This window comes from Siphateles boraxobius, unplaced genomic scaffold (genome assembly GCF_051911475.1).
Source record: "Siphateles boraxobius isolate OS27281-9 unplaced genomic scaffold, OSU_SipBor_1 55, whole genome shotgun sequence".
In the NCBI taxonomy this organism is placed as follows: Eukaryota; Metazoa; Chordata; class Actinopteri; order Cypriniformes; family Leuciscidae; genus Siphateles; species Siphateles boraxobius.
The window spans coordinates 1557775-1575017 of NW_027509181.1; the positions used below are offsets into that span (position 1 = coordinate 1557775).

Below are 17243 nucleotides of genomic sequence, written 5' to 3' on the forward strand. Positions count from 1 at the left end.
ATTGTGCATTTCATCCAAATGACTTCCACTATGCACACTTGCAAACTTCTTGCCTAGTAAATCAGCTTTCTCCTTATTTGTAATTGCCATATATTCTCCATCTCTCAATGCTGGGATATTAACTAACTTCCTTTTCCCACTCATTTTTTTAATCATTGACCAAATATCACACAATTGTACTTCACTGCCAATGGAGGAGCAAAACTGTCTCCAAGCACTCTTTTTGGATGACTTAATTACTTTCCTTGCCCTTGCTTTCTTCCTTTGATATTTAATCAGGTTATCTTGACTCAAATGACTTCTTAAAATTCTGAACGCATGATTTCTTTCTTTAATAGCATTTTTACATTCATTGTTCCACCACGGAACCATTTTCTTTTTTCCCCCCTTTATTATGCTACTCTTAGGAATGGATGCTGATGCAGCACTGATAATCATAGCAGTTATTGTTGCTGTACATTTATCAACATCACCCTCCATTGATAATCTTTCAGAACTTTCAATACAATAATCTTTAAAAACTCTCCAATCCGCTTTATCAAAACACCATCTTTCTATTACATATTCATCCTGAATAAACACATCAAAATTCAAAGAGCATAATATTGGAAAGTGATCACTACCTATATTAGTATCATTCTTAACATTCCATTCACAAATATTACTAATATTTCCAGAGACTAACGTTAGATCTAAACATGAAACTGTATTTCTTCTAACATTCACCCTATAGTACCACTTCCATTATTAAGACACACCAGTGATCTCTCCTCTATTAGTTCTTTAGAGAACTATTTCTCCATTAATATCAGTATGATCACTTCCCCATAATGTATTGTGTGCATTAAAATCACCACACCAAATTGACAGCTTTTTACAAGGATTGTAATAGTTGACTATTTTGATGTCTCCTCTGGGACTACAAATTTCTATTATTATGCATTCAAATTCATTTGGAACATTTATTTGTCTATATGCTATAGTATCCTTAATAAATGTTACACATCCTCCACCTTGTTCATCAATTCGATCACATCTAATAGAATTATATCCTGGAATAACAAATTCCAGATGTGTTCTTAGCCATGTTTCTTGTAAACACATAACATCAGGTAAAACTTCCAACTCATCTACAACCTTCTTAAATTCTTGCCCATTCGCTATTAGACTTCTGGCATTCCATTGGAGTATAAGGAAAACCATGATCAAACTACTAATCCCCTTGAGATACTCCATCATTGGAAGGATTTAACATCTCATGTATCAGTTCAGCTGTAACTTCTTTAATCCCCAGAATTTCTATAGCTGCTTCTACAATGGTCTTGATTCTATCACTTTTTTTCTTTTGCTGTATCACCACATTCACAACCTTACATATGAAAGTGATAAAACTGATTTTATCCACCATCATTGTATCCTCATTAATCTTCTGTATATATGGATTAGTTTCTAATTGACTCTGATTTATATCAACAGGCAAGGTCTCTATTTGCTGCTTCTTCACAATCTCTCTCTCATTGTTTACTTTATGTGCTGAACGGGATTCATTTATCGCATTCTCCTTCACTTTTTTAAGTGCATCAGCGTAGGAAACCTGATTTGTTATTTTATATTTCTGCACCTCTCTAGCTTGTTTTTGAACTGGACATCCTCCAAAAGCAGCACTGTGTTCCCCGCCACAGTTACAACATCAAATTTTTCTATCTTCACCACATTTTCCATAATCATGTTCTCCTCCACATCTTGCACATCTTTGCTTTCCTTTACATTGTCCTGCCGTGTGTCCCATTCTTTGACACTTAAAGCAGCGCAAAGGAGCAGGAATAAATTCTCTGACATCATAACTCATATATCCCATTCTTACTCTTTTGGGTAACTCACTCTCAAACTCAAGGATTACAGATAAGCTATCCGTTCTCACACCATTTCTTTGAGTTTGTATTCTTGTGGCTTTAACAACTTTTCCTCCTTTGATTTCTTGTATTATCTCATCCATTTTCATTGTCAAAGGAATGTCATAAATAACACCTCTGAGTTTTGCTGCATTTCCTGGGATATGACCACTAATCCTTTCTCCATTCAAAGTTTTTGCTTTAAGCAATTTATCTCTTTGTAAATGGTCTTTGGCAAAAATCAAAATCCTCTTATTACTCAAGTATTTAGCAAACTTGATCTTACCCATTTCTTTTTCAATTGCTTTTGTAAGTTTAAGTGGATGGAAATGTCCTCCTTCATGTTTAAACGTTATCATCACTTTCCAATCAGTTTGTTCATCTTCCTTCTTCTCACTAGCCTTTGCTTTTTTAACCATATCACCCACCTCCAATCCGTAGACTGAGCTTCCTGAGCTATCATTCCTACCTTTCCTCTTTCTAGTTACATCCTTCCATTCCATATTATCACTATCTCCGTCCGTTGTATCACCCATGATAGTTACATTCACGGTACAGTTGTTGCTACTCCGCCAAATTGCTCAAAATCAATGAGAATCTTCCGGCGGCCGTATTTCTCGGTGCTCAGCGGCCAATAGGGCATATCTAGTCTCTATATGATATCTATGGTGGCTGCCATGGTGGCTGCGGCCCAATTCGCCTACTTATACTACGACCTAAAAGTATGTACTCTTTTTGTGAAGAAAAAGTACATACTTTTGAGTGTGTAGCAAAAGAGTAGGCAAGCTTCGGGACATACTACTTCGTCATCTTTAACGGACAGCTCTGTCGCGTGCGTCCAGCCACCGTAAACTGCCCTGTCAATCATCTTGTCACAGTTAAAATCCTCCATTCAATCTATTTTAATTTCCTACCGTTTCGGAGAGAAATGTTGTGGCACCTTGGTCTGCAGCCGTGGGTCATTAATGCGGTGACTATCCTCATGTGTTTGCAATTTGAATGTAATGATGCATTTAAAAGTTAATGGCTAAACGTATCTTTACAAAAGTTCACAATGCTGCTGCAGATGCAATATAATGTAAATAACATTGAATAAATAACTTTTCGTCATGTTAGATACTGATAATTACCCACTCAAACCCCTTTATCTAAACCTTTCTACATAACCACCGGACTCGCGCGTCCTCCATGTCTGTAGTTTTTTAACACTTTTCACTCGTGTTTGTAGTTCTAATCGAATCCTCGTTGTGGGCAATATCAGCCGTTAGAGTGCGCATCGATCTGCACTTCGGATTCTGACCGGAAAAAGTAGACCATCCGGGTATCTTTGGAACACTCATTTCAACATACTACGATTTGGGACGTACTCTAATTCTAATTTCGAATACTATTTAGGACGGATAGTATGCGAATTGGGACGCAGCAAGTTTTTCGAAATCGCATATTACTCCATACCAGTCGGTGGCGGTAAAACGCAATTTCGTTGTGCGTCAATCGCCAATACAATCTCAAAAGAAGAACGCAAAGTCACATCTTCTGCTAGCAGTAAACAGGAGGAGACCGCTAATGAAAGGTACTTTAATAATATCAAACAAACAATGGGTTGGTTTTACTTAGGTATTTAACTAAATGAGTTATATAATTGGTTATGCATAGGGGCGAAATAAGCTTTGTTGGCTATCTATCGAAGATTGGTTGGAGCTTCGATGCTATAGATTATGGTTGTGTTGTATAGAGCTACCGATATAAAGTTGGTTTGACGTTCGGTGTTTGAGCTGCTATCAAATCAATTGAGAAATTAGACAGAATACAACATAGAGCTTTAAAAATATGTATAAGAGTTACGGAAACCCAGTAAATATCATAATAGAAGCCAATGAAATTCCATTTGGATTGCGAAGAAATTAGCACTTGCTTTTTTCTTACAATTGCAAGGCGACAACTGCTCTGCTAAAATAATTGGGAGTTTTAAAAATATGTAAGCGTATGTAAGTATTGAATATTGGTATAAGATAATTATAGTGTTTGGAATGGAAAAATATAGAAAATAGCAGCACACATATTCCTTGAACCTATTTCTTTTTAGAAGCAATAGAAAAGAAAAAAGAAAGGTTAGATGTTGTTTGGTACAACAACAGAAAATCCATCAAAAGACATTTTATATATTTTATATTGTCAAATAGATATATCTATTTATTTAGGGCTGGGTGATATGGCCAAACAATTATCATGATAAAATTTTTCATATTAGTCGATATCGATAATTATCACAATAAATGTTTAGACATTAAAATAATTTTTATTTTTTGTTCCTGAGTGAAAGTTAAGACAGTTAATTGTGGGTTTTATTCTTTTTTTGTCAGAACATGACAAACACTTGTCAACCAGATAAACGTTTCACAAATCTGAAGTACAATATTCAAAACATTTATGATGATAAAATATTTTTTCTACATCAAAATCTGCAGAAAGTAAACTTAGTGTCTTTATGTTCAAATGGGTGATATTGTTTCAAATCATAAAATAAGTTTGTGTTCCCTGACTGTGATGGCACAGTCTATATTTAGACAATGGTAAATGTGTGGCTACTATGGTTTTATTACAAATTCTAATAGAAATTCTACATTCCAATAAAATAAATAAAGTCACATGTTTCCAAAGTAATTCTACGAGAAAATGATGAAAACAACGTGAATATAACGTTATTACAGTCATCGAATGAGACATCAGCTCTGCCATACAAAGGCAAAAGACCTTAACTCGCTAGAGTGTGGAACTGAGAAAAAGGACTTTGAAGATTTTTAGTTGTCCCGCCAAATTAAAGCTGCAAATATTTTTTAAATATTTGTTAAAACTGTCATTATGTCCTGACATTAGAATATGAGACAGATAATCTGTGAAAAAATCAAGCTCTTCTGGCTCCTCCTAGTGGTCCTATTGCCATCGCTCCCGGTCAGAAACAACCAATCAGAGCCAGGAGGAATGTCTTAGCAGTGTCAATCACGCTTGATCAGTGTACGCGCTGATCACACCCCTCTCTTGCACAGCGCATACCATCGTTCAAACTCAAGATTGCTGGTGTGCTGCAGCTGTGCTAATGGCGGAGAAACAACCTTAACTGCCAGCGTGAATTTCAGCTTGACGATTTTTATGGCTCGATTGACCTCGCTATTTACCTCCTTCTTCTCGGCTTCAGAACCGGTAAAAAATAATCTCTTTTCTTATTCAATATGTTTTTTAGATCTTTAGTCACCCAGGGTTTATTATTAGGAAAAATTGTAACCTTCTTGGAGGGGATAATACTATCCACACAAAAAGTGATGTATGCTGAGATAACTTGCTTTAATTCCACTCTTCTTCTTCCTCCCCCGTCTTGTTACCTTCTTTCTGTTGTGGTGCAGAATGTCTGTCCTGTCGGTTGGGAGTTTACGTTGTAGCTCCTCTGGCAACATGTCAGTGCCTTGGTGGAAGTGAAATTGCAACTGCAATAAAAGATCCCTGGAATAAGTAATCCGTCGTGTGTCCGGAGGAGTATATCCATATGATGCAGTAGGCAGATAATCCAAAACGAAAAATAAAAGCATAAAAGTCCATAGTGTCCATGTAAATTCCATACTTAGGAGCAGTGAGCGCAAAGCTAACTGATTAATTAATGTCGGCTTGTTGTTCCCAGTATGTGAGGAGGTGGCAACACCCTCACAAACACACCACGAAAGTGCTAAGCTGGAACTATACTGTAGTAGTTGACAGTCGATCAATACCCGAAACAAACACTCACAAACTCACGTTACGAGAGACAAACATTCAAGCTACTATCTGCACCGACCGGTCAACCGCACAAGCAGTGACCTGGAAATCATAGCTTTATCTAGCATTACATATCGCTAGAATAATTACTTGCATACTGTAACGTTAGTTACTCTTATATTAATGTTATCTTACTAGCTATTTATAACTTATAGAAAGAGTGTAAAGTTATAAAGTTACATGCATTGCAAAATACGTAATGATTTGAGGACCAAGTTTGTAGTCAAAGTATGGGCAGGCCATAGTCAATGTAAAGCATATTGTTGATGTTTCGTCCCTATTAGTGAATGTGCCATAACTGTTTATCCGCCGTCATCGGTGGCCTTGCTTACTAGCCTGCGCGTTCACGGCAGGCAACGCTGTGGGGGAGGAGCTGTGGAGGGAGGGCTGTAGCGTAGCAGAGAGCAAGGGGGTGGGACTTGTAAGTTGTGCTTGTTCAAATTTTCAGGCTAAGTCAACGTTTTCTCAAAACTCCCTACTGCCGCTTTACAGTAATTATAGATAGGACACTGGAAATCTGGCAATTAGATGTTTTAGTAATAAAATTATCTACATAAAAAGATCTTGAGCTCAAACTTGACTTTTGACCACTATTTTAAAGCAGAGGCGGAGCGGGGGGGGGGGGGGGGGTGGCTAATTGGGCTTAAGCCCCGAATGTTTTGTCAAAAGCCCCGAATCTTTTAGGTTTTTTAAAATAACTTCAACTTGTTTTCATTTTATCTCAGTCTTTCTGACTGGAGCGGCAAAAAATGAAACAAAATCTCTATTACCGTGCGTGGATGTGGACGGTAATGCATCGATTCGCGCATCACTCAGCTTGTTTGCCAACTGCCAATAAAAACTAACGAAGAAGAAATTCGTCGTTGTTGTCATCAGGGGCTGGCCGCTGGCGGGGTTTTTGTATGTTTCACTGGCGTCGTAGCGAGCTTACATAAATTATTATGGACATAACAAAGTTTTTTATACAGAAAACTAAACCTCACCGGCCGGAGAGAGATTCAGAAGCAGCGTCAGACGAACCGCGGACAAGTGTTACAGGTTTGTGAATCCGCTGTTGTAACTTAACACTTGAGTTAACGTAAGTTATTGTATTGCTGCTGGCTAGCTAGCGAGTTATCGTTAGGTGTTAAGAGAAATTAGTTGTTAATAGAGATGGGCGGATGATTTGTCTGATGATTTGGGGGGTACATCTAATCTCTAATCAAAATACGTTATTTTTTCCCCTCATACTTTAATTAAAAAAGTGAATCTTTAATATATTCTAAATTCATTACATAAAAAGTAAAATATTTCAAGCCTTTTATTGTTTTATTCTTGATGATAAGGGCTTACAGCTCATGGAAATCAAAACTCCAGAAGTAGTAATCTCAAAATGTATTAGAATTTTAGAACAAAGAATTTTTTATACGACCTGACAAGATCTCTAATCAGCTAATCAACTCAAAACGCCTGCAAAGGTTTCCTGAGAATTTAATCTGTCAGTCTTGTTCTGGTGGTGCAGCACACTATTTATAATACATTTTTGAGATGCGCCTGTAACAATGTAATAAACCTATTAGTATTTCTATAATTAATGGAATTGTTATGGTGTAGAAAATAGTCCGTTCCGTCTCTGAGCGTTGCCATGGACGCGTTCAGAGACGGAACGGACTATTTTCTTTAGCGGAAGCAATACAACCGGTTTTTAAATCAATAAACTCCTTTTTAAATCAATATTTTGTGTCAAATTATTGATTTATTTGGTAGGGAGGCATGTAATAAGCGGGATAATGTATAGCGAGGCGGTTGTTATAGCAAATATAAACCCTTCAGGCTGCTTCGCGTCGGACACATAATCAGCCTGTCGGGGTTGTATTTTAGACATTCTATTATCTCAAACAGCCCGAAAAATAGTGCATTTAGCTGACGTAAATGGGAAAAAATTCTCCCCGGGGGAGTATCCCTAGATTTGGGCTAAGCCCCGAATGTTTACATCCTCTGGCTCCGCCCCTGTTTTAAAGTTACTGCACTCTGCCTTTGTATTTTCAGCAAAACGTGAGAAGTCATGCTAAGGCAGTGGTTCTCAACCGGTGGGACGGCTACAGGATGGGAGGGGGAAAAAACTGGAGAAAAAAAAAATTGCAAATTTTTTTTTTAATCACTAAACTACTGTCACAAAAAGTTATAATTTTGTATATACCTAACTCCTGAATAAAAATTATAATATGTTTGGACGGGTTTTAAAAAAAGGTTTTGAACAAATTTGATTGGTTTGTCGATAGTGGGCGCAAATATGCAGGTGATAAGCGGTATTATTAAGCGAGTCATTGAGTCGTTCATTCAAACGATTCGTTCAAACGGCCGATTCATCAAGAGTGAGACGGATGTTTGTGAATGGGTCATTGAATCTTTGACTCAACCGATTCGTTCACAACACTGAATCATTCAAAACACGATTGAGTGTTGCTGTGAGATGCGCTATGCTGTGATCTTTGTTTGGATTCATATTTTCGCTGCTAAAATAGACCAAAACAGTCATTATTTCGTCTAAAATGTAGGTGACTTGTTATTAACTTGTTGGTTGAACTGTCATATGAAATCATTGACACATTTTCAATCGTGAGGTGATGGTAAATTAAGTGATGGTCTATTGTCAGCTCTCTTGGTCGTCAGGTCGTGTGATGTATGTTGCTGAACTGTATTCAATTTTTATAAATATAAAAACACCACATTTTCAAATTTAACTGCAGTATGTCAATTTAGTTTATTTGTGTGTGCTGCGCTCATAGACTTTAGAAAACGGCGCTCATTTGTTTGATTTCTCCTCGAGAAGCTGCGCAAGCCTCAAAAGTTTAAGGTCCTTGCACCTGACTGAGTCCGAAACTGTCGTATTCGTTTTTTCATATTAGTCATTTGGTGGCTTTCAATTGTCAAAACCCCTCCAAATATTTGCTACGGATGCGAAAAATCCAGAAAATCAAACCATCCGAATTAATTTTTATGACGGACGGAAGTTTCAGAGGTTTATATATATATATATATATATATATATATATATATAAACTAGTCAGAATATAGGCTACAGTTAAAGCTTTCCTTTAGTTTTTGTGAAACGCTCACACGCAGCCATGCACAGACAAACATGTTTAAATTTATGTTGTTAATAAATAAATAACAATAAATTGTTGTAACAGCAATATCTACAAGTTTTGTTTTTCACTGTAAAAATGTCATGATTTGCCAATGCAAAGAGAGTACCGCCACCTTTTTCCCCCACTTCAAGCACTGATTATAACACAAACAAATCATCCTCCTGGTGACTTTTTTGTTGTTGTCAAAAGCGACAAATCCAGCGACTTTTACTGGTGTTTTTGGAGACTTTTGTGGTGTTTGGAGACTCGAAAGCACAAATCACTCTGCAGTTAGGCCTACTGTGTTCAACGAGCAGCGGGTGCTGCCGTGAGCCCCTCTCCCGTCCAAAAGCACTCACAGGCGGTCAGTCTCTCAGTAGCCTGCAGTCAGAGCAGAGAGGAGACACGCACTGCAAATGAATCCAGGCTGCAAATGAATCGCGCATGCGCATGGCCACCACCGTTCCCGCCCTGGCTTACAGAGCGGGGTGTGAATGTAAATGTACACTCACTCTCACACAAAAATAAATCACTGCATTTAAATTGACTAACGACATAGCTCTCCATTCACTCTAGTCTAGTCTCTTGCCAAGTTCGCTTGTGCCAGCTATCGCTAGTCTGTTATCAATCTCGATTTACATAGGCCTTTACTACAAAACCCCAACAGTCTTTTTAAAGACTACAAACATTCTTTTTTAAGATTAGATCAAATCTCAGCCCTAGCCAGTAATTTTTTTTAACTGCTAGGCAGTAGCTACATTTAGCTAACTACCCACACGACTAAAACTACCCACACGACTAAGACACACACACACAATAAAATCTGAATTGTCTGCAAAATAATTATTTTGTTCGTTTAATTAAAGATCGTGCCTAAGTCCCGACTGATTAGCCCCTGATACGTCTCTCAACATACACCACACACACAGTTACATATTGCCTAAACTTTATTGAAAACACATAAAAATGGAGAAATGTCTTGTGAGGACCAACAAGCCAACCGACGCACCACCAGCTGCAAAAAAGCTTCGAAGGTACGATGAAGCATACCTGCAGTTTGGGTTTACAGTCACAGCTGATCTGAGACCTCAGTGTGTCGTGTGTGCCGAGGTGCTGGCAAACGACAGTGTGAAGCCCTGCAAATTAAAAAGGCACCTCGAAACAAAGCATGCTGGCATTAAAAATAAACCGGCTGAATATTTAAAAAGATAGCTTGATGGACTCCATCAGCAACAGGCAACCATTTCAGTGCACAGCACTGTGTCTAAACAGTGTTTGGAGCAATCGTATGTAGTGGCCAAAAGGATCGGTAAACTGGGTAAACCGCATACAATCGCAGAGACTCTCATTTTGCCGGCAGCGCAAGACATACGCTAGGGGTAGCATAGGGGTGACATAGGGGTGGTGGCAGTGGATAAGACACATGCCTTTGGTGTGAGAGACCCGGGTTCGAATCCACTGTGATACACCAAAGTGTCCCTGAGCAAGACACTTAACCCCTAGTTGCTCCAGAGGCGTGCGACCTCTGAAATATAGCAATTGTAAGTCGCTTTGGATAAAAGCGACAGCTAAATGAATAAATGTAATGTAAATTACATGTGCAGAATAATGATAGGCGATAGTGCAGCAGCCCAACTCGGTGCAGTAGCACTGTCCAATGACACAGTCGCTAGGAGAATTGTAGACATGTCCAATGATATCAGAAAGCAACTGATAGAGTTTGTAAAAAAGAGTCCTTACTACGCGCTGCAGCTGGACGAATCCACTGATATTGCTGGGCAGGCACATCTCCTCACCTATGTCAGGTATCTGCGGGACAAGGCGATTGAGGAGGATGTCCTGTTTTGCCGGCCTCTTCAGTCGCACACTACAGGAGAAGCCATTTTCAATGTCCTTGATATTTTTATCCGTGAAAATGGTTTGGCTTGGGGCCGATGCGTTGGTCTATGGACGGATGGTGCGCAGGCAATGACGGGGCGTGAGCGTGGCCTAGCTGCTCGCGTTCAGCAAGTAGCTCCACTTCTGAAATGGACACATTGCATGGTCCATCGTGAAGCACTAGCTGCTAAAAAAATGCCGGTTCTCTTTGACTCCGTGCTGAACCAATCCGTGAAAATAAGCCTCATCAAATCACGGCCGCTAAACTCTCGCTTGTTTGGGGTCCTCTGCCAGGAGATGGGGTCAGGGCACGAACAGCTGCTTCTGCACACTGAAGTTCGCTTGCTCTCCAGGGGGCGGGTGTTACAGCGGTTGTATGAGCTGCGAGAGGAGGTGAAGTGGTTTTTGACAGATATCAAATCAGATCTGGCGAGGCATCTGGATGACACTATGTGGCTTGCGTCTCTGTCCTATTTGGTCGATATTAGGGGTGCGCCGATCCGATACTCAGTATCGGTATTGCTCCGATACTAGCAATATTTGCCGGATCAGGTATCGCCAGACGAGACCATCCAAATCCGATCCGATATTGTATAGCCTACGAATGTTTTTGTTATACAACACAAAAGGCACAAAAACATTATAAAGCACTATAATGTTTTCGTGTACTGTATTCCAAGATTTCTGAAGCCATTACATATAGTTTAATGTGAGGTACAGATTTAAATCGTTAAATTAATCTTCACCTACTGCGTAGGGCTGTGTTGAAAAAATCGATTCACCAATTCTGAATCGATTTTGATATTAATTTCTAAAGATTGATCTGTAACTCAGAGGATCGATTTAATAATAGGCTTACATTTTCCCCGTGAACTTTAACTTGCCGCGACTGGGAGATCCCTGTATGCGCATTGAAAGGCTTTCACTCAACGCGCACATTGTTACGACAACGGGCTTTGAGTGAGTCATTAAACCGTTCATTCAACGAACATGTTCAAAAAAGCTGATTCATTAAAAGAGATGTAATGAAACAATGTGTTAATTATTTTTAACTTTGAGTTCCACTTTTCAAGGCTCAGCTGAGCAGCAATGCGTCGCATGGGTAACGCTGAAGCTGATGCTTCACTTATTAGAGACCAATAATGCATTGATTCAATGCGTGACTCGCTGATTTTATTTTCCCGCGGCTTCCTCGCGCTGTGGAATGCTGACCAGCGCTGCTGCTGACGCGCATTTATGGTAAATACCCGTGACGTGAAAGTTAGAAGGATGATGCGACAAATATTTCGCTTTCCTTTGACACGGCAATACGAATTTTCACGAATACATATGACTTCAAAGACAGACGCAGGTAATCGCACGCGCTCTGCCGATCTCTCTCATTCACTGTCTGTGCGAGGCCTCTGTAGGCTACACATCACCACGATAAACAGTCTTGTTTGTTATCATTATGAACTTGTATAACATTCAATACACATGCATGAAGTTCAAAACAAGAAGGGTATAGCCTTATAAAAAAATGTGAATATCGCGGTTGCTGCGGTTACTTGCAATCCTCTGCGGTTGACTTGTCAGTAGCGCGGTACTACAAGATTGCGGTAGCCTAATCGCGATAGCCCTAGTACTGCTGCTGAAATACCTCTGCGTCCTCTGTCGTCTACACCAGTGCAAGTTTGTGAAAGCAGTTGTATCAACACTCTGGAAGGGGGATTGTTCTTTACAACCATCAATACTCCATTAATTTGCAGTTAAATGTCTATAATAATAGTATAAATATGTTGCATAACTACAGTCCTGCAATTCAGGTAACAGCTGGAAAAAATGCTTTTTTCTAAAACACTTATCTAAATCTCGAAGATCGGATCAGATCGGATCGAATCGAATAATGATAATCGATTCAAGATCTTGAGAATCGGAATCGAATCGATTCTTGAAATTTGAATCGAAACCCAGCCCTAACTGTCAGTCATTCTCAGCACTCAAACAGCGCGTCGCGCTCGGGTAAAACAGTCAACACGATGAAACTCTCTCCAAGATGAGTCAATGTTCCTATTATTATACTGTAGATATGTAGATAAAGGCTACGTATTTGTTTTATCCACATTATGCTATCAGTATTTTTATCTGCTGTAACTGGTGATACAGATATTAAAATGTATCTACTATATTAATTTATCAAAGTATGGGTTTAAAAATATGGAGCATTGTATTATGATATTGATGTGATACAGATTTAACATGTATCTACTAGGGGTGCGCCGATCCGATACTCAGTATCGGTATTGCTCCGATACTAGCAATATTTGGCGGATTGGGTATCGCCAGACGAGACCATCCAAATCCGATCCGATATTGTATAGCCTACGTATGTTATTGTTATACAACACAAAAGGCACAAAAACATTATAAAGCACTATAATGTTTTCGTGTACTGTATTCCAAGATTTCTGAAGCCATTACATATAGTTTAATGTGAGGTACAGATTTAAATCGTTAAATTAATCTTCACCTAAGTGCTTCCCTCCGCTGCGGCTGTCAGTCATTCTCAGCACTCAAACAGCACGTCGCGCTCGGGTAAAACAGTCAACACGATGAAACTCTCTCCAAGATGAGTCAATGTTCCTATTATTATACTGTAGATATGTAGATAAAGGTCTATGGTTTGCATAAAAGGACTTTAACGTGCTGGAGTTTCACATGTTACTTTCAACCGGGTGTCTGTTCGATCACAACACAACTCCTCAGTGATCACAACACTGGAGTAGAGAGCGATATAATTGCTCTTCACGCGCACATTAACTGAAATTTAAAACTGTTAAAAGGCTCAAACTAATGAATAAATACTTTTCAATGCGACGCGGTGCGCGCCGTGACTCCATGTTGCTTCGAGCGCATCATTCTGCGCACGGGATGCGCATAAGGTTTAATAATCCCAGTCTCTTCCCCACAGTGAGGCATACAGATACAGTTTATTAGGTAATTTGGCACTGTTTTTTTAATTATTATTTTAGTATTGGATCGGATCGGTATCGGCCAATACTGATTGCCAGGTATCGGAATCGGTATCGGAGGCAAAAAAAGCGGATCGTGCCACCCCTAGTCGATATATTTGACCGCTTGAATGGCCTCAACCTGTCTTTGCAAGGCCGCGAAACTCATATTTTGCTCCTTGCAGACAAAGTGCACGCCTTCACACAAAAACTAGACCTCTGGCATGGCCGCATCAGTCGAGGGAACTGTGACATGTTCCCCAGCCTTGCAGACTTTATCACTGATGCAGGCACGTCACACAATTTCTCCTCCCTATTTCAGTCAGCGTCTGAGCACCTGTCCGCAATGAGAAAACAATTTGCGACGTACTTTAAAGAGGATTATCGCTCTTTTGCGTGGGTTCGAGATCCGTTTGTGTGCACAGCAAACGAGCTATCAATTAATATGAAGGAACAGCTTATTGAGCCTAAGAGTGACAGTAGGCTGAAGGAACTCTTTAGCTCCTGCCCTCTTTCGTCATTCTGGGCAGCATTGATGCAGGAATACCCTGAACTCTGACGTCACCTTGAAGATTCTCCTTCCTTTTGCGTCGACATATTTGTGTGAGGCAGGATTCTCAAAAATGACTGCACTCAAAACGAAATGCCGCAATCGTGCACAATCGAGGATGATTTGAGGCTATGTTTATCAAGCATTGAGCCAAGAATTGAGGATCTTTGCAAGGCAAAGCAGGCTCAGGTCTCACATTAACATCACCTTACCTGCAAGCTTCTGTAAAAAATGCAAAGATTCAGTCGGGCAATCTTTGTTTAGCTGGATGTTTCAAAATTCAGTCTGGAGACTCAGTCAGCTTTGTTGAGATCTTTGAGCTTTGAAGTTTCAAATCAGTCTGGAAAAGTTCATTCTTTGTTGAGTTTCAGTTTCTCCATCCAGGTCACAGGGCACCATCTGTTGTAAACTTCTTCCTTCTTCAGTGTAGAAAAACTCAGAAGCGAAAACCAGGAGACTTAGGGGTATCTTTTAAGCAGGATTCTTTATTTGCTGTAGTCTGCTTCGTCCAAAATCTTACCCAAGTCAAGTCTAACTAAGGGAACTTTACAATGTAGTTTATATACATTTCAAGGCGGAGGGATTACATTGTGATGAACAAAGCATGCAAATGAGCTGAGACATGAGAACAGAACGGTGCAGGACTTCTCGCACTGAGAAAAGAACTCCAAGACAAACGGTCTCAGTAATAAAATGGCAGGTGTTCAAACTTGCTAAGCATGACTCTTCACCCGGTAAAACAATGAGAACAGGAAAAGCCTAGCCTTCTCGTTTTGAGACGGGACAGTCAGGAATATCCCGCTGGGAACCCCTACCGTTTGCAGAGATTTCCTGGTCTCATCATTTATAAACTTTCTCAATATAAAATACTATTGTATTGGAAATCTAAATTAAACATTTAAATAAAATTTTTAATCCTACAGTGGCATAAGACTTGCTAAGCGCGCATTCAAAATGATCACGATAAAATGGATCCTCACGCACATTCGACCCGGGGACTGGTTTATAGCGGTGGATCTGAAAGACGCATATACTTTTACATTCAGATAGCCCCTCACAGACGCTTCCTGAGATTCGTGTTCGAAGGTCTGTCGCACTTCTCGTACGTTCACGAAAAGTACGAACGCAGTGCTTCCCCCATTGAGACTCAGTGCGTTCTGGACTATCTAGACGACTAATTAGGGGTGTTACGGATAAAAAAACTCAAGGTTTGGATCGTTTCTCGGATCAGAGTCACGGATCGCATACATTTTCGGATCAGCAGCAAAAAAATTTAAAAAATGGCCTCATGTCTGCACCTATAAACACACCGATAGCTTTTGTGATGGCTTTAGCCCGGTCTGATTGTGCAACAAGTGGCTGCTTAATGCCGCAGTGATAAGCGGTTGAGCAGCCTTCGTTTTCACTCCTGTCAGTGAAACATCGGGGTGATGTCGCTTCAAATGCGTGGCCATGCTGCCACAGTGCCTATACACACTCACGGTTTTATCCACTAACCTCTTTCCTTCATCATTATATTTGACAGGGAAGCCAAAATGCTCCCATACAGGGGATTTAAATGACGCGGGGCGTTCAAGCTCCTCCGTTCCTCCGCTCGCCATGACCACGCTGTGTGTGGACTGAACATGCGCACAACATATATTTTTTTCATAAATCAATCCGTGGATCATGTGTGTGCCGAACCGAAGATATTGATCTGAACGGATCACGGATCAATGATGATCTGTTGCACCACTACAACTAATGCATTTATAGCACAACCTTCTGTGTTCTGTGTCTTTTCAGTATGCAGTTGTTTCAGCTGTCTGCCCCATTATTGTGCTTGTGCCCTTCGCTCGCCCCGAAGATTTATTCTGTGATTGTAGGTATAACCTGCTTGTAACAGGTGGTCTGGTGTTGTATGCACCATTACACTTGTTGCTTCATTATGTTGAATGCACCAAAATAACCTTGTTGCTTCATTATTATCACTCCCTATGACTCCCCGCTGCCCCGAAACTTTGAGTACTTTCAAGGCATGGTGCCAATGACTCATACCGAGTTTCGTAACAATATGCTAATGCGTTCAATAAGTGTAGCATTTTATATTACAATACTAATGGCAATTTCATGTTTTGTTCTATTAAAGCACCAACAAAAGGCACAATCCCACTATGTCAAATTTGGTGAAAATATCTCATTTCGTTTTGGAGTAGTATACATTTATATGTAAAACACATAAAACATTACCCACAGGTGACGTTGTTTGGATTTTCTAGCCACTTACAAATTATATTTTTACTTTTGGGCATTGGCGTATAGCCACAACCTATATTTTCAAATTTCCCACGGTGGTTTCGTTTGGATCAGTCTAACGATTTTGAAGATATTGGCAAAAAAAATGTAAGCGCTAAACCGCAATGCTACACAAACCGTAAGGCGAAACCTATCATGTTTGGTATCGTTGGACTCGGCAAGGATTCAGGATTTTCCTGTGAAAATAAATCAACCACATCCAGAGTTATAAGCATTAGAGCCCGACCGATATGAATTTTTGGGGGCCGATACCGATATTAGGGAGTATAAAAAGGCCGATAACTATATATTAGCCGATATTATTTGTGTGTACTGTATATTATAATGAAGTAGCAATATTATTTATGCATATAATATAGTATAGAACCAGTTAAAAGTTTGGACACACTTTCCCATTAATGTGTACAAAGTTTTGACTGGTACTGGACATACAGTCATGGTCAGAATTAATGGCAAACCATATGATCAAAACTGGCTGTAAAAAATTAGAGCTGAAACGATTCCTCGAGTTACTCGATTACAAAAATTCCTCGAGGCAAAAACTCTGCCTCGAAGCCTCGTTAAATTCCTATGACGCGCACTATACGCGCGGCGCAGGGATTTGATTGTTTCACACGGACCGTTTATTCACACGGACCTGTTCAGGAAGCATATATTTTGAATTTAGTTGGCGCGATAGCGAAGAATAAACGGCAGAAATTGTCTAAAGTGTGGGATCATT

At 39.7% G+C, this 17243-nt stretch overlaps 1 protein-coding gene across 5 annotated transcripts in view; it reads left to right on the plus strand.

Annotated features, from left to right (window-relative positions):
* Positions 1-3334: 3334 nt before the first annotated feature.
* becn1 (beclin 1, autophagy related) overlaps positions 3335-17243 on the plus strand; it is a 165150-nt gene continuing 151241 nt past the window's right edge. Inside the window, exons 1-2 of one of the 5 annotated variants that reach the window (XM_077205818.1) lie at positions 3394-3465; positions 4940-5093. Coding sequence is in view for 1 of the 5 variants with exons in the window: in XM_077205817.1 (XP_077061932.1) it covers positions 4259-4302 (44 nt within the window). In the remaining 4 variants the exon portion in view is untranslated. Of the gene's footprint in view, positions 3466-4255; positions 4303-4939; positions 5094-17243 lie in introns of all 5 variants that reach the window. The other 4 variants (XM_077205817.1, XM_077205819.1, XM_077205822.1 and 1 more) reach the window with 4 other exon arrangements.